Here is a 22,427-nt window from a genome sequence, read left to right as displayed (position 1 = left end):
TAGTCTCACGGGTCATGCTGTCTCCTTTCCTCCTTCTCCCTCTGCCCATCCCTCACCTCTGGTGAGCAGGATTCTACCAGCACCTTTTAAGACCTGAGTTCTTCATGTTAGGCTCAGAGAAGGAAGGTAACAGGTTAAGAGGAGGCCCTTTCACAGAGTGACACTGCAAGCAGAGGTGCTGTGCTTTTATATGATTTTGTATTTTCTTTGTTGGAGTTCTCCATAAAATCTGTCCTGAAATAATCAAATAGTTTCACCTGCGGAAAGTAAATAGGCTGGTAAATAAGAAAATGGTTTGCTTACCACTAAATTAAGCCTCCGAGTAAGTCACATTATTAACTTCATTCAATAAAAGGAAATATTAATGAAAAACATTTAAGAGAAAATATAATACACACCACTTGATTTCTCTCAAATAACCATAGAGTTAAAGAGAATAATAACAGTTACAATTTTAGCCTGTTTTGAAAAGAAATGAAAACACTGTGTTTCAAAAGCTATCAATTACAGCTAGAACAATAACGAGAGGCAAAGTCTCATGCTCATTCTGATTTGACCCACAAAACACAGAAAATGATTTCAATGCCTATTTTCTAAATTCTCCCAAGGACTGTACATAATAAGTATTATTCTAGATGTGCAGACCTAAATTTATTGCATACAATGGATCCTTAGGATATTAGGGCTTAATTCTCTTCGTGAAACCTGGTTGAGCAAGGCCTTGTTATTAAAGCTATAATCCCAGTATTGATGAGGATATGGGTGGTTGAGTATTCTCATATGCTGCTGGTGGGAGTATGAATTGAAACTGACTATTCAGAAAGTAGTTTATTAATCTGTACTTAGAACTATAAATACATTAAACCCTTACATTCTCTGCCTGATTGCACCTTTTCATAATTGATAGCAAGGAAAGAGATTAGACAAATGCTTGTGGCTAGAGATTTCATAATATGTTTTTCCCCAGATTTTATTATGGATATTTCCTAATCCTAAGAAGTTCCTATTTTTATACTGCAACATCTATACATATTTTGCTAATCTTGGCTCATTTTTTTCCCCTGTGTTATGTATCTTTTCTCTATGAAACTATTTTCTAGAAAATTTTATCATTAAGTCTTTTTAAATATAACTACTACTAAAAGATTTTTATAGTATGTCCACTATTTATCATACTTAAGAAAATACTGTCTTTATATTCAATTAGATTCAGATTTTCCTAATATATCACTGTTAATACAGTATAAGGTGCATTTATTTCAGTTTGTTTCCATTGTATGTTATTTTTTTCTTATCTCCCCCCCACCCTTTTGACTTGTTAAATTTTCTACTTACATGAATTCTTTACCTGGTTATATAGTCAAAATATAATAGGATACTGTCTTATATTTTTCTTTCCCATTTACTTAATTATTTCTATTTAGTTTGTGGCTTATATTTTAATACTTTTCGAAACCATAAGCAACTCTTTTTCACATAAAGGTTATCATAATGTAAACATTATCCCTATAATAAACATAGTTAATTTCATTTAAAGTCATCCTTTTTTTATTCATGAAGCCCTTGTTTCCATATATATTGTAAATAACAATGATAATAAAATTGTAAGTTATTTGATTTATATTCTAATTTCCAGGAAGTTATGTATTATAGAATTGAGCACCATAATACTTTAAAATAAAGAGATATTACTTCCTATTGTTTGTGAATTTGTGTCATGTAAAGATTTTTCTTGAAAAGCACACCTAATGTCAACTGATACATGTTAAAAAGAAATTTCCCTTGAGACACAATGCTGAAAATTTTCAGATCATTCTCAGGTTAACAGTTACCAGCAGAAGTTGATGAAGAATGAATCTCTATGCTCAAATGAGGGGAAGAATTATCTAGAAGGAGAAGAGAATGAAATGAGCTACAGTACCCAGTACCGTGGTGTATGTGAGAAAAGCTATTGTCCTCCACCTTCCGAACACTGTGTGATGAGTCTCCCATAATCTTGTGTGAGGGCCATTTCTTGAAATTGTGATCCTGTGTTCTTCTTTGGTAAGATTAAGTCCCCCATCTTCCATCTTTACAAAATTATTATGATAATTCATAAATTGTGCACGTTGCAAACCTCCAAATAATTAATTACTATATGAGGAGGCTGCTTATTGCTTCAAACAGTTGATGTTCCTAATACTTAACAACTGTCAAAGCCTGAATAAAATACACTAAGATGGAATTGGGGTATGTTATGGTTTATATCTGCATTTCCCTCCACAGCCTCCTGCACGCAGAATCTTTGTGAACAGACATTGGGTTATCAGGGTCCTACAGCTGGCTGGGTATTGGGAAGTGAAGCCTGGTAAGAAAAGTCAAATCAGTAAAGCCATGACTTGGATGGCTTTATCTCCCCTCTCTGCTTCCTGGCTGCCTGGAGATGAGCAACTTTCTTACATCCAGACCCCATCTGCCATTCCTTCATGCCTTGTAATTGGCATACTATAAACCAAAAATATGAGGCAAAATAAACTTCCTCTTCTTTAAGTGGAGGGTGCTGGGTCATGTAAGAAAGTGACTAACAGTGACATCTACTACATGGCCCTGTACTTGCTTTATATGAGCCCTGCCTGCTACTTTGGGCAGATACCTTGCCTCACTTTTTGGAGAAGCTTGAGTGTGGCAGAGAATGGCCCCACTGTGTCCTTTGTTCATTTGAAACCTTCTGAAATGTGGAAGGCTCTCCATATTGCCTGTTTTTGTTTGTTTTTCTTGTGGATCTGGGATTGAACTTGGGGCCTTGTTCACATTGGGCAAGTCCTCTACCACTGACCCATATCCTTAGCCATTAAGTGGAAACCATTCCAACCATGTATAAGGAAAATTTGCATGTAAAATACTCTACTAGTGAATGAAGGAGGTTGGGGATATTTGAAGGCAGCTGACATTTAAGAAATTTATGTGAGGATGATTACATTAGAAAGAAAGGTTGTTGAGTCTGAGATAAACACAGAGGGTTTGTGTGTCTGATGCAGTGACCTTAGTTAATGTTTGATCGCCTATGCTGGAAGTGTGTTTGCAGTTCATATTAAACTGCAACACATCATTTCTTTTCCATATCTCGATTTAAATTTATCAGCTGCTTTGGATTCTATGAACAAATAGAATCTTTTCCTTTTTCAAATATGTTGATGAATTTAAGCCTGTTAATGATAAAATACCTATTAAACTGTTTGCTTTGGAAATGTGCATGTTCTAAGTTGATAAATATCAAATGTCTGATGAAATCTTACAATAAAATAATTTGTGCAAACAAGAAACATGTTCTTAAAATTTTATCAAAACAGTAGCAAGCACATATTACTTTGGGTATACCTATTCCTGAATCTAGTAATGTCTAATTTAAAAACCTTCAAATATTTATTCATTTTGTGATGTGTGACCTGTACCTATTAATTGTACAATCTTTTGGTGAGAGTATTATAAAATTATTGTTATTACACTAATATCTACATACTTTATTAATGGTTCTAATGCGTTTTGTGGGTTTATATTGAAATTCTCAATTATTATTTCCTCATATTAATACATTTAAATTTCTTAATCTCAGATCTGTTCTGTATTCTGTATTTCACTGGTCATATTTCTGGGCTTTATACTCTTCATTAAACCTAAATCTGAAGTTACATATAACAGTTGCTTTAAAAGATGATTAATGATATTTTCTATTTCAGAGTTTCTTTGAACTATTAATTCAGTATACTATTTACTATTCTTTATGTTCAATTTGATCTGGAGACTCATTGACAAACCTTTAAATGGAGAATACTTGTGTACAACTGTGAACTAGTTTTACCTGACAATTCTTTCTAAAGTGTAGCCTGGAGGCCAGCAGTCCCAACAACAGTAGCGTATGTGGTAGAATTTCAGATGGTTGAGGTCTTCTTTAGGTTTTAAATTTTAGGGAGTGGGGTTCAGAATTAGCAAGCACAAGTAATTTTGGTGTGAGTTAAACTGTGAGACCACTTATCTAGAAAATCTTCCTGTGTAGTTATGTGCTTAGCAAAGAAGTAAGTAATTGTCACATATGAGGAGGAGTTAAATTTATTTCTATTCTCAGGCCTATATACCAATAAAATTTAACTATGTACCTAGTTGGGTTAGTTTTGTTTTGTATACTCAGGATGTAAGTCGTACAAGATTAAAGTGAAAAAGAATTTGGATTATTTGGCTTAAAATTATTATTTTTTAGCTACACTCTGGTATGTCTTAGGATTGTTTGCTGTTATTATTTTATTTTTGGTTGTATTCAGTTATATTGCATAACATGTAAATTTCACTACAATGTGATTATCAACTTCTCTTTGTCTTCTGTGCTTTTCTAAATAAAACTTTATTTAAAAACAAAATTATTGTTCAGTATTTTCTATTATTTGATGCTTAATTTTATGTATTTATGTTTACTTATATACTTCATGATTATTTTTTGTAGTCATATTTAGACATACCCTAAGGATGTTTGCTCCTTCTCCTATTTTTCCTCCTGTCCTTTTTTAGTGCTGGGTTTTCAACCCAGGGTCTCGGACATGCTACCTAATCAAATGCTCTATCACTTAGTTATAGCCACAGCAACTCTTCTTTTTTTAATTAAACATTTCCTATTAATTTTATGAGAGCACTTCCAAATGATCCAATGAGGTTTTTTTTTTTTTTTTTTTTTTTGTCTTTTTCCTTTTTTATCGGTACCAGGGATCGAACTCACGACTGCCTGCTTGCAAGGCAGGTGCTTATGCCGCTGAGCTAAACCCCCAGCCCCCCTTTTTTTTTTTGATTATTCAGTTTGTGGGCCCCCATTTTAAAAATAATGGGGTTTGTATCCAAGGATTTGTTCTGAGCTACATCCCCAGCAAACGCCGCCCCCCAATGATGAAAGTTTTTGTTTTGCTTTGCTTATTTGTGACTTTAAATTTTGAGACAGGATTTGGTTAAATCATTGAGATGCCCAGATGGGCTCCTCATTGTAATTCTCCTGCCTCAGCTTCCCTAGTAGCTGACTGGGGTTATAGCCATATACCTACCACATCAGCATTATTTCTGGGCCTTGAGATATATGCACCTTATAAAGAAAATCTCACATTATTAAGATACTTTGAGAAATGCATATTAGAGAGAAACTGGATTTATTAAGAAAGAATGTTTCATATGCTTGCCTTGTGAAAGTAGGTATCTCAGTTGTTGCCCTTGAAGAAACACTATTTAATAAAGGAAAGAGGAAGGAGACTTTTAGGGTGATGACTGATTGGAGAAACAGTCAAGGACATTGAAGACTGCAGTGTGGTGATGCTGAAGAGGGATTGGTGTGGATTTATGGGGGAATCTTAAGTCATTTTATATGTATATGCTTTATAACTTCTGCTTGCCTGTGTGAAATGTTGGACTTGTTCTGCATCACTTAGGAATTTTGGTGTAGTGGTTTTTCATTTGACGTGCCTGTGAAGATGTTCTAAGGTTTGCTTTGAAGTTAGGTCTGGCAAGGAAATGTACTGCAGGGAGAGTCAACATCTGAGTTTCCCTGAGGTGTTAGCAGTACGAAACACTGAATGTGACAAAAAACATATTTTTTCCAAAATATAGAGTTATAAATAATTTATGTTTTTGCAGTTGTAGATCATTTAAATAATTATAAAAATATGGTATTTTAAGAAAGTATTTTTATTCAAATACTAATATTTTTAAAAATAGATCTTATAACTCAATGATGGTAAACTAAGGAGCTATTTCAATTGACTCAAAAATATGTTTACAGTGCCGAGAATAACTCTTTTCAGTAGCTCTGCATATCTGGGTTTCACATATCATTGAAGTTTCTCCTTTAAAGTACCAAAATCTTATTTACAGTTGAATTTTTAGTAAATTCTCTGAAAGTTTTATTTTGGCTTACTATTAATTTAGTATTTTCTTGGTGAAATGCGATTCATTTTGAACTCAGATTTCAATTTACCATTGAGTAGAGTCTACAGTAAGCACAAATTGCATATTAATGAGTAAATGAACTAATGACTTCATCTTTTGATCTTAGCAGGTCATGATCTGCTGCTTGCCTTAAGTTTAATAATTACCTGAAGTGTCTTGCCTACGTGGAAATTTAGTAAATGTATACATTGATATAGCAACCAAATAGTTAGGTTTCAAACTTTTTCTCCCCTTAAATTGTGGATTAAACTTTGTTTTGTAAAGGTTGTCACAACCTGGCTACCTGTCTGATATTTTTGATGAGAGTTGTGGAATAACAATGATTCTGTTGGCCCAGCCCTAAGCATAAACTGCCTCTAGAAATTTTCAGGTTATCTTCAAAATGGAGAATAGGATAGAGAATGTTTGGAAATATTTTTATTTAAATGGCATTTTTGCTCCTGTGTTACCTATATTGTTTAGACTGGCAAAAATGAAGGTCTTCTGAGCTCATGGAGTAAAAGACTTGGTTCAAAAGGAGGAAAACTGGCTCCCAAATTTCCTTATGCTTTGATGAAAATGTAATATTAGTCAGCCACAAATTGTATATATTAGACTGCTTAACTTTTTTATACAATGAAATATTTTAGACATAAACAAATAGGAATAATGTAATAACCATCTGTGTGTATACTATTCACCATTCAGAAAACATATATTACTGAAGCTTTATGTGTTCTCTTTCTTTTAGTCATCATAGTGAATCAATATAGTCTGATATTTCTGTTTCAGTAATTTATTACATACATCTTTGTGTTACTTTTTTGCATGTTTTATGAACTTGATATAAATGATTCCTCTGCATGCCTTTTAAGCTAACTATATATATATGAAAATAAAACATGAAAAGATTCACTTTAATCCATTCATTTTGTACTATTATATAGCATTCCATTGTTTATTGCACCAAAATTAGTTATGTAGTCATTTTGTGACTAGTAAAATTTTGATCCCTTACAGCTTTTGCATTGCTGCAAATAATTCTTTAGTGAACACTTCTGAGTGCACTGCTACACCTGATTTAAAAATCTTTTTCAAATCCCAAAATTATAAATATATCTGTCTGTGTTTTGTTCTAAGCATGCTAAAGTTTTATGTGCCATCTTCATATGCCATATTTAAACATTAATCTCTATTTGATTTTCTAATATTATTATTATTATAGATACATTTTATTTTTAAAATAAGGATAACTAACTTTCCAGTACTACTTATTAAGTTCTGTGTCTTTTGCTTACTGTTTTTTGTGTGAACTCCATTGTATATTGTTTCCATATGTGTATGTTTTTACTGTTACTCATTTTGACTTTCTTCATAGATTTGCAATATAGATTTCCTTTAACTCATATACTGTATTTCTTTTTTATTTGTGCCATTGCTTTAGGTTTTAATTGAGCTCTGTCTTATTCTTATGAATTATGGATGTATTATATGATTTTAATTATTAGCCTTTTTTCTTCCATGGCATATGTCTTGTAATTATTTTCATTTATATCATCTCGTTGTTGTTTTAAAAAATAGAAAAAATCACTTTCTTTTACAATTTATTTATTGATAGATATGTTAATTGAAATGACAATTATAATGTTATCATCTTTAATTTTAGGATTTTTTTGGGTGGTGCCAGGGATTCAACTCAGGGTGAAATGCATGCTAAGCGGTCACTACCATTAAGTTACCTCTTAGCTCTAGATGTATTCATTATGTTTATAATAGGCTGCTTTTTCTAAATTCCTAGTTAAATCTTTTGGTTATGAAGTTAGAAAAAAAATATTTTAAGGTAATTTGATTTTGTACAAGTAAGCAGTAAATCATCATTTACTTGAAACATATTAAATATTAGTCCTGCTAGGCGATTGTTAACTGATCTCCTTTGTCTTTTTAGGTGGCTGGAATCCATTTTCTTATCCTTATAAAAAACTGGATTATGGAAAATGGGAGCTCTATATCCCACCAAAACAGAATAAATTTGTAATGGTACCTCATGGATCCAAATTAAAGGTATTTTATCTGTTCTGTTTTTTTTAACTTATCATTTTGCTTTTATCCTGTTGTAAAGTTCAACCTAAAATATTAGAAAGTCCAACCAGTGTATGATAAAGATAAAACAGTACCAATGTCTGAATAGAGTCGACATCAGGGAATTAGAATGTGTTACATTAGACGTGTTTGTGAAGTTTCAAATGTCTTTGTTACTTTTCTCTCATTGCTGAAAGGAAATACCCAACACCCAAAGTAAAAGAAGGTAAGGTTATTTAGCTTGTAGTTTGTAGAGGTTTCAGTGCATAATTGGCTGGCTCTAAGGCAGAGCAGTACGTGACAAAGAGACAAAAGTTCATCACATGGAAAACACCAAAAGCAACAAGTTAGGAGGGGACATAAGATTCTTTCTCTTCCTTATATTGTATGTAGGCTGCCAGCCCTGGGACAAGTGTAGCATTCACAACTCTTCTAACCAGAACTATGCCAAACCAATCTATAGAGTGATTCACTAATCAAACATCCTTAATCCCATCAAAATATACTGTAAAATCTCCCACCTCTGAAATGCCCCTCTCCCACTTGGCTTTACTGGTACTTTCTGCCTGCCATGAGTTGTTCTCCTCTGTGAAATCATTTTGCTTTGGAGGCAGCTGATTATGATCTGAAACCTCTGCAAACTGTGAGCTAAATAAACCTTTCCTTCTTTAACTTTGGGCAGTGGATATCTTGTCTCAGCAACAAAGTAACTAAGACACCATGCTTTGTTGTATCATCTAAATGTTTAGACATTTTAAAATAACAAATGATATATAAAAAGTAATTCCAAAATTTGACCTTAGGAAACATAAAGTTTAATACAAAAATTAAACCCATTTTCAGATCATCAAATCTAGAAAGCATTCTTACTTGTAAAGAGTCTTGAGAAAGCTGATGTTGTAGTGCACTACATCAATTGTGAGAAGAGATGCTATGTTGGGTACCTCTGAATTTTGGGAACATAAGTTCTTTTGCTTTCCTCTTCTGTCCTCTGATTTCAGTGATTGGTTAATGAGACCACCTGGGTCGGCTCAGGGGCCTGTCTATGGCAAGTAGGCTGAGTACCCACCACATTCCTCCTCCTCTGGCTCACTGTGTGGTTTAGCAACCGTGGTCCACAGGCCGGACATCCCTGGCCTTATTAATGAAGGATACTTGGCCAGTGTGTCCCAAAGTCTGGATTACAGATTTAGGCCCTCTGCTATATGCCTTCAACCTTTACTCTATTTGACCCTATGCTCAGATGATTATGTATAATATTTAGTGTACCTATATCTCTTTCCCTTCCTGAGACAATTATGATGAGTCCTGTGACTGAATTATTTTTATTAGTACTTGTTACTTTTCAGTATTGATTTGATTATGCAAAACATATTTAAAATAGAAATGCATAATAGCATATGGGGTTTTGCAGGTTTAAGGTTTTTTTTTTTTAGACAAACAATGAAATAATAAAATTACTAGAACATTGCTACATTTAAAATGGTTACCAGAAAATCATATTGTATGGAATAAGGAGACAACCAAAATTCTTTTTAATCTGTAGTAAATTAGAGACAAAGTATCTACAGCATATACAATAAGAAGGATTTAAATTTAATATAAATAATCCCTTTTCCATATTGGTATGAGCTCTATAAGACCAAGGCCTTTGCTTTTTTGTTTGCTGTTACTGTGTATTCTCGGTTCAAAGAATGAAGCCTGTCAGAAAAGATACTTTAGAAATATTTATTGAATGAAACCATTTTTTTAGCCTTCTTTTGTATAATCTATCAAATAACTTGATTCATCTGTAGTTTATAAGACCTAATTATGTATAAACAATAATGCACGGCAATTCTTTTGTGTTTTTTTAATGTTTTATTATTTCAAAAATTGAATTTAATATTTTAAAATGTTGAATTTTTTCTGCCTTTTTAAGTTAGAAAATTTCATGAGCTCTGACACTATGTAAAGTAAATATGTATAATTTAATTTCATTGTTGTTCTCTACAAGTGCTAATTACATTCATATTGGATATCTCTAATCCAAAAATACGAAATTCGTAATACTCTTAAATCTGAAATGTTTCAAGAACAGAGATGATTCCCCAAGTGGAAAATTCTGCACCATGAATTTGTTTCACTAACAAGTGACTAAAAATATGGTATAAAGTTACATCCTGAGTGTTTATTTATGAAACATAAAAGAATTTTACAGTATTTAGGTTTTAGTCCCTGTCCAAGATAATATATTATTTATATGCAAATGTTCCAAAATTTTAAACATTTCCAGTTCTATGGAATTCAGATAAAGGATATTCAACCTCTACAAGGAGTAAATGATAATTGATATGTATTGGAATTATGTTAGACAAATACTTCTCCAGTCTGATTGAAATCTTTTATAGTTTTTATTGTTTTTACTATGCTATGTACTGTATTATGATTTCTTTTAAACTTCATCTTAACAAAATTATATAATGATTTTAAAATGGCCTTTACATTGTCACCTGTCTTTTAAAATTCTTAGTAGTAGTTTAGTAGTAAAGAAATATTGAACCAGCATTAGGTAAACTGTTCTATGATGTTTTTTTATTGTTACTGTCTAAAAATTTCAGTGGAAATCATTAGCTAGAAATATAGATTATAAATACTATTCAGACTCTTCCGAAATTTCAAATGTCAAGTAAATTTTCAGAGGATATTAAAATATGTATTAATATAGTAATATAATTAATTATGGAGTATGATTATCAAATTTTCTTTGGTGGAGGGGTTAAATTCGCTACAAAAATCAACTAAAGATTTTGGCCTTTCATTCCAAAGTTGTCCATAAGTAAGCTATTTTGGTAATTAAAAAATCTTGTTTTAAATTGAACTTGAGAATTTATTTTAGTACACAAGAGACTGAGTTTTATAACTCACTTAAGGTTATGTCCTTATGAATTGTCTAGTAACTGTTAATAAAAATGATCCATTATCTACTGTTGAAAAATAGCTTTGTTTTCCTTGTAAAATACCTGATATTTTCAGTTGAACATTCTGAAAAAAAAATATTTAACTGCTTACATGGTCATGAAATGTCTCCATTTTAATTAAACAAGTTTTCCAAACAAATAATTAAAAATAACACAATAAGGTAAAATTGAGCATGGGAGACTAAAAATAATTAAAAATAACATAATAAGGTAAAATTGAACATGGACAGCTATAACAATATAAGAAAGAACACTTCTTTTCTGGAGGACAGTTACACATATTATTAATGACTTAACACTCTTTCATTTTAAATGTATAGCCAAGCTAATTTACTTAAAGATTTTTTAATTTTTTCTGAATAAAATTGTGCACTTTAATAACATATTTAAAAAGCACTTTTCTCAAGTTGTTCCATAGCAGTTTATTATAGTTATTAAGAGACTGTTTTGTGTCAGGTGTTGTTTTTGATCTGTGATGCTTGTATTGCATTGTAGTGTGTGTGTGTGTGTGTGTGTGTGTGTTTGTGTTTGTGTGTGTGTATGTGCATGTGTGTGTGTGCATTTTAAAAATAAAAAGCTATTGGAACTGAAAAAAGGTGAACGATTCTTTCATTTTCTCGTGGTAAAAGAGACATTTAGAGGTGTTTGACATTTAGTCATGCTTGGTAATATGTTTAGAAGTTGACCAGAGAAACAGAATGAAGAAAGGGTGAAGAAAGGCATTCTATTCTGTGAGTGCTGCTTGATTAAAAGTGTGTATTGATCAAGGTCCCAACAGGAAGCAAATGGCATACTTAAAATAGGACAGATTGAATAGGTATTATATTCACAATTGAACATATAGGAGAAACCTGAAGAGAGTTCAAAGGAAGGTAGAGTTGGAAGGCATTCAAATTTTAACCCTGACTAGGCCACAGGAAGCAGGGAATCAATAGCTAGAAGCTCAGGGGGACAAAGAGTGGGCCATCCTGAGAGGAACACTAAGCTTTGATTGTAAATCTCAGGCAATTCTTGGTAACCTTGCAGCAAAAGAGCCTGAGGAATAAAAGAAACAAATACTTTGATTTCTCATTCCTCTCCTCTCTCTGACCTCTTATTGGGCAAAACTCAATAGGACACTGGAGTTTTGGGAGAGTCCATATAGTGCCCCCAAATCGCCAACAGAGAGCTGTTTGAATATTATGTGTGTCTTAACTAGCAAAGTGTAACTCATTTTTAAGAGTTCAAGGCAGGTAAACTGTAAAGGTTAAGTGGAGCCAAATTGTGAAGAGTTCGTTTTTGCATTCCAGTTAATAACCTAATGACTAGCAATGACATTTAGAATTGTCTCCCCTTTGGTTTTTAAGATGCTTGTATGCTTGAACTTTTCCTTACCAGTCAGTAAATACCAGACAAGAACAGACATTTCAGAGATCTTTAATACTTCCAAATGCTTATGTCTTCCTTACCTTCGCTAACATAACAAAATACCATAGAATGGGTAGCTTAAATAACAAAAATCTACTTTCTCATTGTTTGGAAAGCTAGGAGTCCTAGATGCCAGCATGATTGGCTTCTGTTATAGTTTAGATGTAAAATATGTGCCAACCCCAGGATTCTCGTGTGGTAAAAATGATTGTATCATAGGGACACTTTACGCATGAGTAGATTCATCTGTTGATGAGTCCAGTAATTAAAAGTGCTATTCAGAGGTGGGGCATGAGCTAGAAGCGTGTGTTCTTGCCCTCTCTGCTCTCTGCTTCCTGACTGCCATCGGATGAGTAAATTTCCTCCACCCAGCACCTTCTAACATGCCATTGCTCCCTTAAAGTGAGCTGACTATGGGTTGAATCCTCCAGAAACCATGAGCTAAAATAAACTTTTGATTGTGAAACTCAGGTATTATGTCCCAACAAAGACAAAATAGCTAAGAAAAGTTCTCTCTTCCTATCTTTTCCAACTTTAAATTTGATTGACCCCCAATTGTTATGGTTTACAGGAAGGCTACATTGTCTCATGGAAGGTGTCTGAACCTTAGGGACAATGTAGCTGAGTTGCTGTGAGGAGGTGTGGGGCCTGGTCCAAAGACAGATCACTGGTGTGTGATCTGAAAGGACTGTGATTTGAGAATCTTTTTCTGCCCAGGTCATTTCATCAAGGTTTTTCTGTGTTAAAAATGCTAAATATAGACCAAAAGTTTTGATTAGAACTGAAGTAAATCTCTATTTTTTTAATTGAGTCCATCAGGTATTTGACAAGGAAAGGGAATAAGACAGGTGCCATCTCTAAATATCTCATCAGGGGTTAGGACGTTAGTGTAGAAGTTTGGACAGATACATTTTGTCCTGCAGTACAGTAGTCTCCAACCTTTTCAACACCAGGGATTGGTTTCTTGAAAGTCTATTTATACCTACCTATGCAGGTTAGGGAAAAGGTTTTATTCCAGAGTTTAAAGGCTTGTTTTTACCACAGAACTTTCTTTTCTGGAGGACCACTGTGAGCCTTTAGAGTCTTTTAGGGATTTTGGGGAGACTAAATTGACTACTTTTCAAGTTTTTTTTCCTCTGCAAAATCAGATTATAGTTTTTGACTTTCTCCTTAGTTTCTTGTCCCTCCAGCTTTGTTACATCTTCCAAAATTAAGGTTGAATTTGTGTTTTTTTATCAATTCCTTTTGCATCATTGCTATCACTTATTGCAATGGGCATTTGCTGTGATGAGAAAAGAAACCCTCTCAAAGTTTGTCATTTTTAATTCAAACTTCAAAATATCCTCCTTTAAATGAAAGAAGAAAAAAATATCTGCTGGGTAGAAGTCTATTTTATGATACTGGTGTTCAGTTTGATTACTGCATTCTTTTAGTTCACAAAGTTTATAAGATTTTGGTCAAACTGATTATTTCTTGCTTGTGATGTCTTTATATATTATTATATGTGATAAAGTATTTTTTTTCCTGACCTACAGAAAATCTTTTATTCACTTCATTTGTTACCTAGCTCAATTTAATCAACCTTTAAGACCCTGAAACATCTAATTTGTGGAGAATGCATAGTTAAAATTAGATGCACTTTCCCTTACCACAGTGATGGTAATTCTTTGTGTTTGCAAAATACAATATGAATGTTAATGAACTTAAATAATGTACTAGGAAATGGTCTGTCCTCTGTAGATGAGAATAAAGGCTGGTTAATTGATTGTTTTTCTTTTCTTTTTTTCTGAAGCTTCCTGGAATGTTGATAGGAAACACAAAATAGTTTTTAAAGCAGTATGTTTGCTAGTCTGTAGAGTCTCTTTGCCTTGAAAGATGTATGACAATATGGAAGTATTCCTTTTTATTTTGAGTTTATCCGATATTTTTTCAACTTTGATAGTTTTGTTTCTTAATATGTTACTAAACATGTGTTTAATTTTATATTTTTCACACTCAAAGCATTAAATTGTTTATCCTAGAAGTATGTGAAGGAAGAAAGTTGAAATACTTTCTTATAAATTGCTAGTCTATCCCAAGAAAACTCTCCATGAATAGTCTAGAAAATAATACTACATGTTATGATTTATGTCCCAGTGTCCCCTCACAGCCTCATGTATTCATAGGTGGGGCTTTTGGAAAGCAGTTGGGTCATGGAGCATGATGCTCTTGAGTAGATCAGTCTACTGATGAGTTCCATTGTTAAATGTAATGTTGGGGGGGGTGAAGCCTGGTGCAGAGCAGATGACTCACTGAGATTGTGGTCCAGAAGGGGCTGTCTCCCTTCCTCCTCCCTTCATCACGGTCTGCTTTCTCTTGAAGATAGACTTTCAGACCTTGCAGACAGGATGGCAGCTAGTAATCATGAAAGATCTCTTAAAAATACCCAGGAATCAGGAAATTAACAACTCAATGGCTGCAAGACGATTAAAAAAAAAAAACTAATCTAAGAATTATAAGTATCAGTGAAAAAGCAGGATTCAACACAAATGACATGAAGAGACTACTTACAGAGTAATAGCAGAGAACTTCCCAAGCATGGGTACAGGACCTTACATAACAGATAAGTGAAGTATGTAGAACTCCAACTAGCCATAACCAAAATAAATCTAGACCCAGACATATAATAATCAAGATCTCAGAAATTCAGCCCAAGAACAAAATATTGAAGGCTGTTAGAGAAAAGAAATAGATCACCTATAAAGGAAATCCCATCAGGATCATGAGATACTTCTCAACACAAACCATCAAGTCAAGAAAAGCTTTCAAGTCCTGAAAGAAAACAACTTCCAACCCAGACTGATGTACTCTACAAAACTGTCTTTCAAAATTAATGGAGAAATAATGTATTTGCATGACAAAGAACAACTGAAGGAATTAATGACCACCAAACCAACTCTACAAAGAATACTAAAGGACATTCTAGAGAGATAAAAATGATCATAGTCCCAGGAATGGCAGCAGAATGAGATCACTGAGTGAGGCAGACAATTGAATGGAGGAGAAAAGTAGGCAGTCAATGGTAAGAAAAAGCATGGCCAAGGCATGATGACTATAACCATTAATGCAGATGACCCCAATTCATCAATAAAAAGAAATAGACGGGATGGATTAAGAAACAATATCTATCAAGTTGAAATGCTTTCTTATAAATTGCTAGTATACCCCAAGACTAGCAGTATGCAAAAGACACATTAACTTGACTGGAAATTCGTAGGTTGAAACTCAAAGGAGAGATAACAATACTCCATGTGATAGAGAACCAGAAAAAAACAAAAACAAAACAGGGCCAGCTTGCCCATCAATCACAGAACAGTTAAGAAAGATACAGTATTTTTATACAGAAATCTGCTCTACTATAAAGAAGAATAATCATGAGGCTCTTGTAGGTAAATGGATGCAACTTGTGATCATGTTCTTGGTGAAATAATTTGGACTCACATAGGTGAAGTGAACATCATGTTTCACTAGTATAAAAAAAAACTGAAGGAGTTGGTGGAATCCAGATAAGCAAAAGATACTGTGAAAGTGAAAGGGGAGGAAACGTCTAAAAAAGAAGGTGGTAACCATTGTTAATTCCCTATTATTTTGTTTTACATTCCTGTATTGCTTTCATTGTTTTGTTCTGATTGGTTTATTTTGTTTTGTTTGGTTTGATTTTATTATATGTGATGGCATGGGCAGATATTTCAAAGATAACAAGATATATTATGGTAGCCATCATTGATTTCCTATTAGCTTGTTTTGAAGTCTTGTGTTGCTTTCACTGTTTTGTTTTGATTGGCTTTATTCTGTTTTGTTTGGTTTTACGCTCTTAAAAATAAAATTAAGACCTAAAAGAGTCTGCTCATGTTATTCTCTTATTTTAAAAGCCTTTTGCTACCTCTTCTCCTTGCCTTATCTCCCAATTGCTTATAGCTGAGGATTTTGGATCACATGACAAGAAGTTGACTTAATGTTTTGATTCTTTACTTTTCCTTTCTTTTCCTTGTCTGCCTGCCTACCTGCCTTCTTTCTCTATTTCTTTCTTTCTTTCTTTCTTTCTTTCTTTCTTTCTTTCTTTCTTTCTTTCTCTTTCTTTCTTTCTTTCTTTCTTTCTTTCTTTCTTTCTTTCTTTCTCTCTTTCTCTTTCTTTCTCTCTTTCTTTTCTTTTCCTTTCTTTTCTTTTTCTGGTCAGTTCAGACTACCTGCCCTTGAATTAGCAGCTGTCCTCCTGCCTCAGCCTCCTAAGTACTGACATTACAGGCGTGCGCCACCATACACTTGAGTAACATAAGACAGTGTTTTCCTGTTTGGTTCTCATTTATGATTATGTCTAAATAAAGACTTACCGGTTGTAAAATAAATATGAATATTAGCCCTTTTAATCTGCATAACTCTTGGCTTGCCACACAAAATGTCGTCCATGTCCTGAACTCTGAATTCGTTTCCAGCTTTATCTTTATGTTCTGTACTGTCCACATTGAATCACTTGTGGTTTTGTAAACACTGCTCCGGTTATGATTTGACACTGCCAAGAAAGCATCCCTTTTGTTTGCAGTGGCTTTCCCTGTTTTAGTAGTCGGGCAGAGTCTCAGTGGTGGAATGCAGAGCTCACATGTCATGTGTTTTTGGTGAAATTTTCTGTCATCTCAAACTTCAGTTTCCCTTTGCTTATTATTCCTTGTCCCCTAACATTTTAAAGCCTGTTTCTTTTTCATTCTCTGTGACAGATACGTACTTTACCTATAGAAAAATCTATAACTGTGCTTATAATTATTATTTAGTCTTTTTTTTTTTTTTTTTTTTTGGTCTTTTTCATTTTTATCGGTACCAGGGATTGAACTCACGACCGCCTGCTAGCCAGGCAGGTGCTTATGCCGCTGAGCTAAATCCCCAGGCCCTATTATTAGTCTTACATTTTAGACTATGAACTTTTGAAAGCATAAACAGAATGTAAATCATTTTGTGTTTTTGGGTTTAGTGATATCTGATTTATAGTGGCTACTTAAAGTTTGTTGTCATGAATGGAAACAATGGCAGCTGTTAGGCAAGTGCACCTGACTAGTAAAGTATTTTTGTGTATTGTATTATACAGAACATAAAAAAAATTATAAAATTCTGTCTGATAATGGTAAATTCCTGGAGTTTAAGCGTTTTAGACCAATAGAATTGTTATTTATTGGGGGACTTTTGTTAACAGTCAGATAAGTGAAAAAGAATCTAAATAAGCAAATACTGACTTAGAAACCTGAAGTTTTTTTAGTGAGTCTTTAGTATTTTCTCTGTTGCTTGTTATACAAAGCTTCTTGTTAGTCACTGTTTGAGAACTCAATTCTAGAAAAGTTTGCCATTCTCATGGAGATTTTTGTCTCAGGGGTTTCCTTTCTGTTAGAAAGCTAAATAACAAATAATGGAGATTTTTGTCTCAGGGGTTTCCTTTCTGTTAGAAAGCTAAATAACAAATAAATTGTACAATTAGAATAACCACCCTATCCTATTTTGTTAATTTTGGCAAATTTTATTATTTGATTTGTTGTAATTTTTATTATACTTTTGTAAATAAGAATATGTAAGTGCATATGGGTCTGTAATCCATATTAACAAACAATATTGCATTAGTATTTCTTTAAGTCACTGTTTATAAGTTGACTATACCTACCTTATATACCTGGTAGTTCAGAATCAGATATACTTTGGATATACTATAAGTCAGAGTGTTTAGTCATTTACATTAGCATTGTAAGGAGAGAAAAGTTCTGGTCCTGGGAAAATGTCACTCAATGCAGATGAATAATTAAATGTTATTCCTCACTGGATCAAGCGTATATCAGTTATTTCAGACATTTTCCTCATTGAAAACTTTCTCAAACTTTGAAGAATATTCATTTTGACATGATGAAATAGAATTCTGGAATGTTTTGTTATTACATCTATGTCTGTACTTAAGATACAATAAATCATGGTAAAAGATAAAAATAGTTCAGTTGTCTCTTTTAAATATATAGTTCAAATCTTGTTACAGCTTACTTATATTAAGACTTATTTCTATGCATTGGAGTTTCTCACGGCGAAGCTTAGAATAAGGAGCAGCTTGTATTATGTAGTTTTGTTTTTCTGTTTTCATTTTCACATAAAGCCCTGCAGAGAGTAGGGTCTGTCAGTGAGATATCAATGGTAGTATAGGGATTGCTTTCTGAAGTCATTATGAATTAACAGCTAATGGGTAGCTTTCTTTGATAGCTCGTTTATAATTGACTGCAGATAGATGAAAATCAAACACAAAGGGAACTCAATTTTATCGTTAATTTTGACTTTGTTTAATAGATGATTTCTGGGCAGCACAGCAGCCTTCCTAATTTGTCTGTGTGTGATGAAGAAACTAATCATACACAGCTCAGGGAACAAATACCATATATTTTCCAAAAAGGTCACCTTCAGAGACAAGCAAAGGAAAGAACTCTTCACAACTCTGTTGATGTCTTTTCTTTTTTCCTATGTTTTTCGCATTTTTGTTCCCTCTACTATTTGTGTGGTTTCTAAAATAATTATTTCACAGTTACAAATGTGCATGATTAGCAAGCAAGAATAGGCTTGAATTAGGCTATAATCAGGTTTGTTCCTTGAAAACTTATTTTTTTTTTCTCTTTAGTCCTTTCTTTTCTACAGCTTTATAGAGCACTTACTGTGTTCTTTACTATTTTCGACACTGTTACTATTAACAGCCCTTTCACAAACACCTTATTATCATAAAATGAAACTTAGGCACAGAGAAATTATATAATTTTTTCCATGTCACATGGGTTGTTAATGGTTGCTAGAGCTAGGATTCCAACTTACAGAGGTTGTATTCTTAATCCTTATATTTTGGAGCTATAATTTATTATCTTAATTATAATTTCTTTGACCTTTTAAGGACTGTTTTAAAATACTGTTAGCATAGCCTCTTGTTAAAATAATAAGGCTTTGCAAATTAAAATGCTTTAGAATACATGTTTTTCTGTGAGTAATTGGCAATGACAGTAATAAACTTGAGAGAACTTAGCACAACAATCTGATAAATGTTGTTCAAAATGTTCAGCACAAATTGGGAATGGTGGCAGAAGCCTATAATGCTAGTATTCAGGTGGCTAAGATAGGATTATTTGAGTTCAGTCTGGGCAACATAGAAAGACCTTGTCTCAAACAAAGCAAAATAAGACAAAAACAAAACAAAACCAAAATGAAGACTATTCAATAAAGCAGTGACTTAGAATAAAGGTCCTCAAAAGAGGCTGTGAATACAAACATGGCTTGATATCATACTGCTAGTTACTACAAATGCATGCCTGTATGTATATATGTAGTTTTATAGCTGTGTATGCCAGAACATTAAAAGGTAAGGAGCTTTACATTTAAAATCTAGATGAGTTCCAAAGTCTGTTTGAAAATATTTTCATACCTTATGTTTATAGTAAGGTATGAAACTCTTTAACTGTCACCTTGGTGTGCTACAAAAACATGACTCAGAAAGAGTGGGCCTCAGAAGAGTGAATCTCAGAAGATATGAAGTTTGTAATGAATGTGATTAAGAAAATAAAATTAAGTGATTCAAGTGAGGTGAATGCTAGGGATCCATAATGATATTTCTTATATTTGGATTATAATGTTCTTTGTCAGTCCAGGAACACAGTTGGTTATCCTTATAAATTTATGTAACTTTATTAAGGTTATTTCAGTGAATATAAGCACTGAGTCATTGTATTAAGCGAGATATTGTTTGTGTTGCTTTGCAAAGGACCAAAATGACAACGTCTTTGACAAAACAAATGGTTTTTTTCTCTCTAAAGTAGAAGTTGGTGTTTGTATGACCTCTGCAGATAGTCTGCGTGTGCTCCATGTATGCATTTAGAACAGGTTTCTTATATGATACTGTTCCTCTCCATGTGTTATATCCACATGGCAACCAGCACTCACCATCTCGCAAACAGCATGTAGAAAGGTAAAAATGGCACCAAGTCATACTTTTTTATAGACAGAAACACATCGTTTCTTTACATATCATTTTGGTCAGATCTCAGTCACAGTAGCCATCCTACTATAAGAGATGTGACAAAATGTAGTTTTAGTATAGGAACAAAAATAAGAGTTGACTTTGAAATATATTCCATTTACTGCTATTGGAATTTAAAAGGAGCTTTCTAAGAAAAAAAGTCATGTTTGTGCTAGAAACGTTATTTTGCACTTCTCAGATCAGCTGTTAATATATAGTCTTATGGATTTCTATGCTATAGAAACACACTAGCCAAATAGTCTTATGAATTAGTTTACTACAATTTAGAAAAAGTGAGTTGTTCCTGTTACAATGAATTTTCTTTTTCTTTTTTTAATTTCAAAGATGTAGCTTTCAGGATATATGTATTAGTATTAGGAATGTATAATTATATAGAAGACATAGATTGTAGAGTCCAATATTAGATAAAATGAAAGTAAAATATTAAAGTGGTCTGGAACTCATTAGATGTTATAATGCCAAATGATTTTGCCACTTTTCAAAGTATGTCTAGATTATCTTGAAATGCCAGAATCATATTTAATGAATTTTTATTTGATAACTATTTCTGTGTAAAATCAGACCAGGGCTTTAATGAAAACACTGCATATAAATATAGCAGTGTGAGAAAAGCATACTGAGCAGAGATCTGTAACTGACAGCAATCATGCTGTAACCTGGTTTTCTCAGCAGAAAATTGAGAATGTAAATCAGTTGTCTCTAAAGTAGAATTTATAGGTTAGCTGGATGGTACATTTGTGACACCTATAATTTAGGGCTCTAGAAGAATGTTTTTACTTCTAAATAAAAGCTACATAGTCCTTGGATCTAATCTTCTTTTAATAATTAGTGGTGAGCATTATTTTTATCACTTATTTAAGACTTCATATCACATATTTAAGACTTCTTTGACTAAAAATACTGTAGAAACATTGGATAAGAAGGAATGTTTATGTCAACATTTATCTATCTTTACATTAATTCATAAAGGAGTTTTAAAATATTTTACACATTATCAAATGCTTTAGAAAGAAGACTGCTTTTGAAAGTAGGTGAGTTGGCTAAATTTTTTTTTGACAGGCATGAAGGGTTTTATTAGACAGAAGAATAAGAGTACATACTCAAAGAAACAGACTGCTGGCCCTCAAGAGAAACAAGTGTGCTACAGTTTGGAACTGGGAATGTTTGTGTGGGTTTTTTTTTTTTTTTTAAATGCAAACTTGAGGAATTTGTGAAGCATGGTCCTCTTCTGCAAAAAGGTAATGATCCACTTTACAGGTGAAAGGCATAATCCCCACCAGTTTTTTTGTTCTTGATGGATATTAAAAGATGTTTTGTCTGAAAACATTCTCTCAATCTGCTCCTTTACCTCAGGACCAGGTTTTTGCCCATTACTTTATCAACTAAGATAATTCATAGCCTTAAAATATCTTTAGGGGATTTTGTATGTGCTAAGTCCAGAAGAAAAGAACATAAACAAACCTAGGATATTTGAATATGGATAATCTCGGGTAACTTTGGCCATGTCCTAGAATTGTAGGCTTCTTACAAGCACAATTTTTCTTTGCCTCCTTTGTACTTATTTTTATTTTTCTTATTTCATTTCTCTCCCTGAAGCTTTGATCCCTATTTTTATGGGTCTATCTTCTTAATACTGCTTCAGGCTGAGGAAGGGCCTAGATGCTGCCTGACTAGGATTTAAAGATCTCTGACTGATCTAAAGGGAACATAGAAAGATGGGTCTTGTTGTCTGACAAGTCATTATTTGTTGTTATTCTGGAAAAGAGAATAAGAACAGTAGCAAGTTATTGATACATGAGTTTTCTTTTATAACCATGTTAAATAATTCTAAGTAAAATATTAATAAGCTGAAACTTATTAAAAGAAGATTTATATTCTTGAAATTAGCCCCTTATGAAATGATATTTAAGAATATAGTCATAAAATATGGAAAAGACAAAATGGTCTTAAAGTGTTTCACTGGTATCTTGGAAAGG

General features: G+C 33.0%; 1 protein-coding gene across 3 annotated transcripts in view; it reads left to right on the top strand.

Moving 5' to 3' along the window:
- Gbe1 (1,4-alpha-glucan branching enzyme 1) overlaps positions 1 to 22,427 on the top strand; it is a 248,599-nt gene that overhangs the window by 66,160 nt on the left and 160,012 nt on the right. For all 3 annotated transcript variants that reach the window (XM_063224755.1, XM_063224754.1, XM_063224756.1), the window contains exon 3: positions 7,880 to 7,995. In XM_063224755.1, coding sequence (XP_063080825.1) covers positions 7,880 to 7,995 — 116 coding nt within the window. The remainder of the gene's footprint in view (positions 1 to 7,879; positions 7,996 to 22,427) is intronic.

This window comes from Cavia porcellus, unplaced genomic scaffold (assembly GCF_034190915.1).
Source record: "Cavia porcellus strain 051 isolate PalLab524CR breed Dunkin Hartley unplaced genomic scaffold, mCavPor4.1 scaffold_15, whole genome shotgun sequence".
Taxonomy (NCBI): domain Eukaryota; kingdom Metazoa; phylum Chordata; class Mammalia; order Rodentia; family Caviidae; genus Cavia; species Cavia porcellus.
Note: the sequence above shows the minus strand (reverse complement) of the source record. Positions and strands in the feature narration are given on the sequence as shown.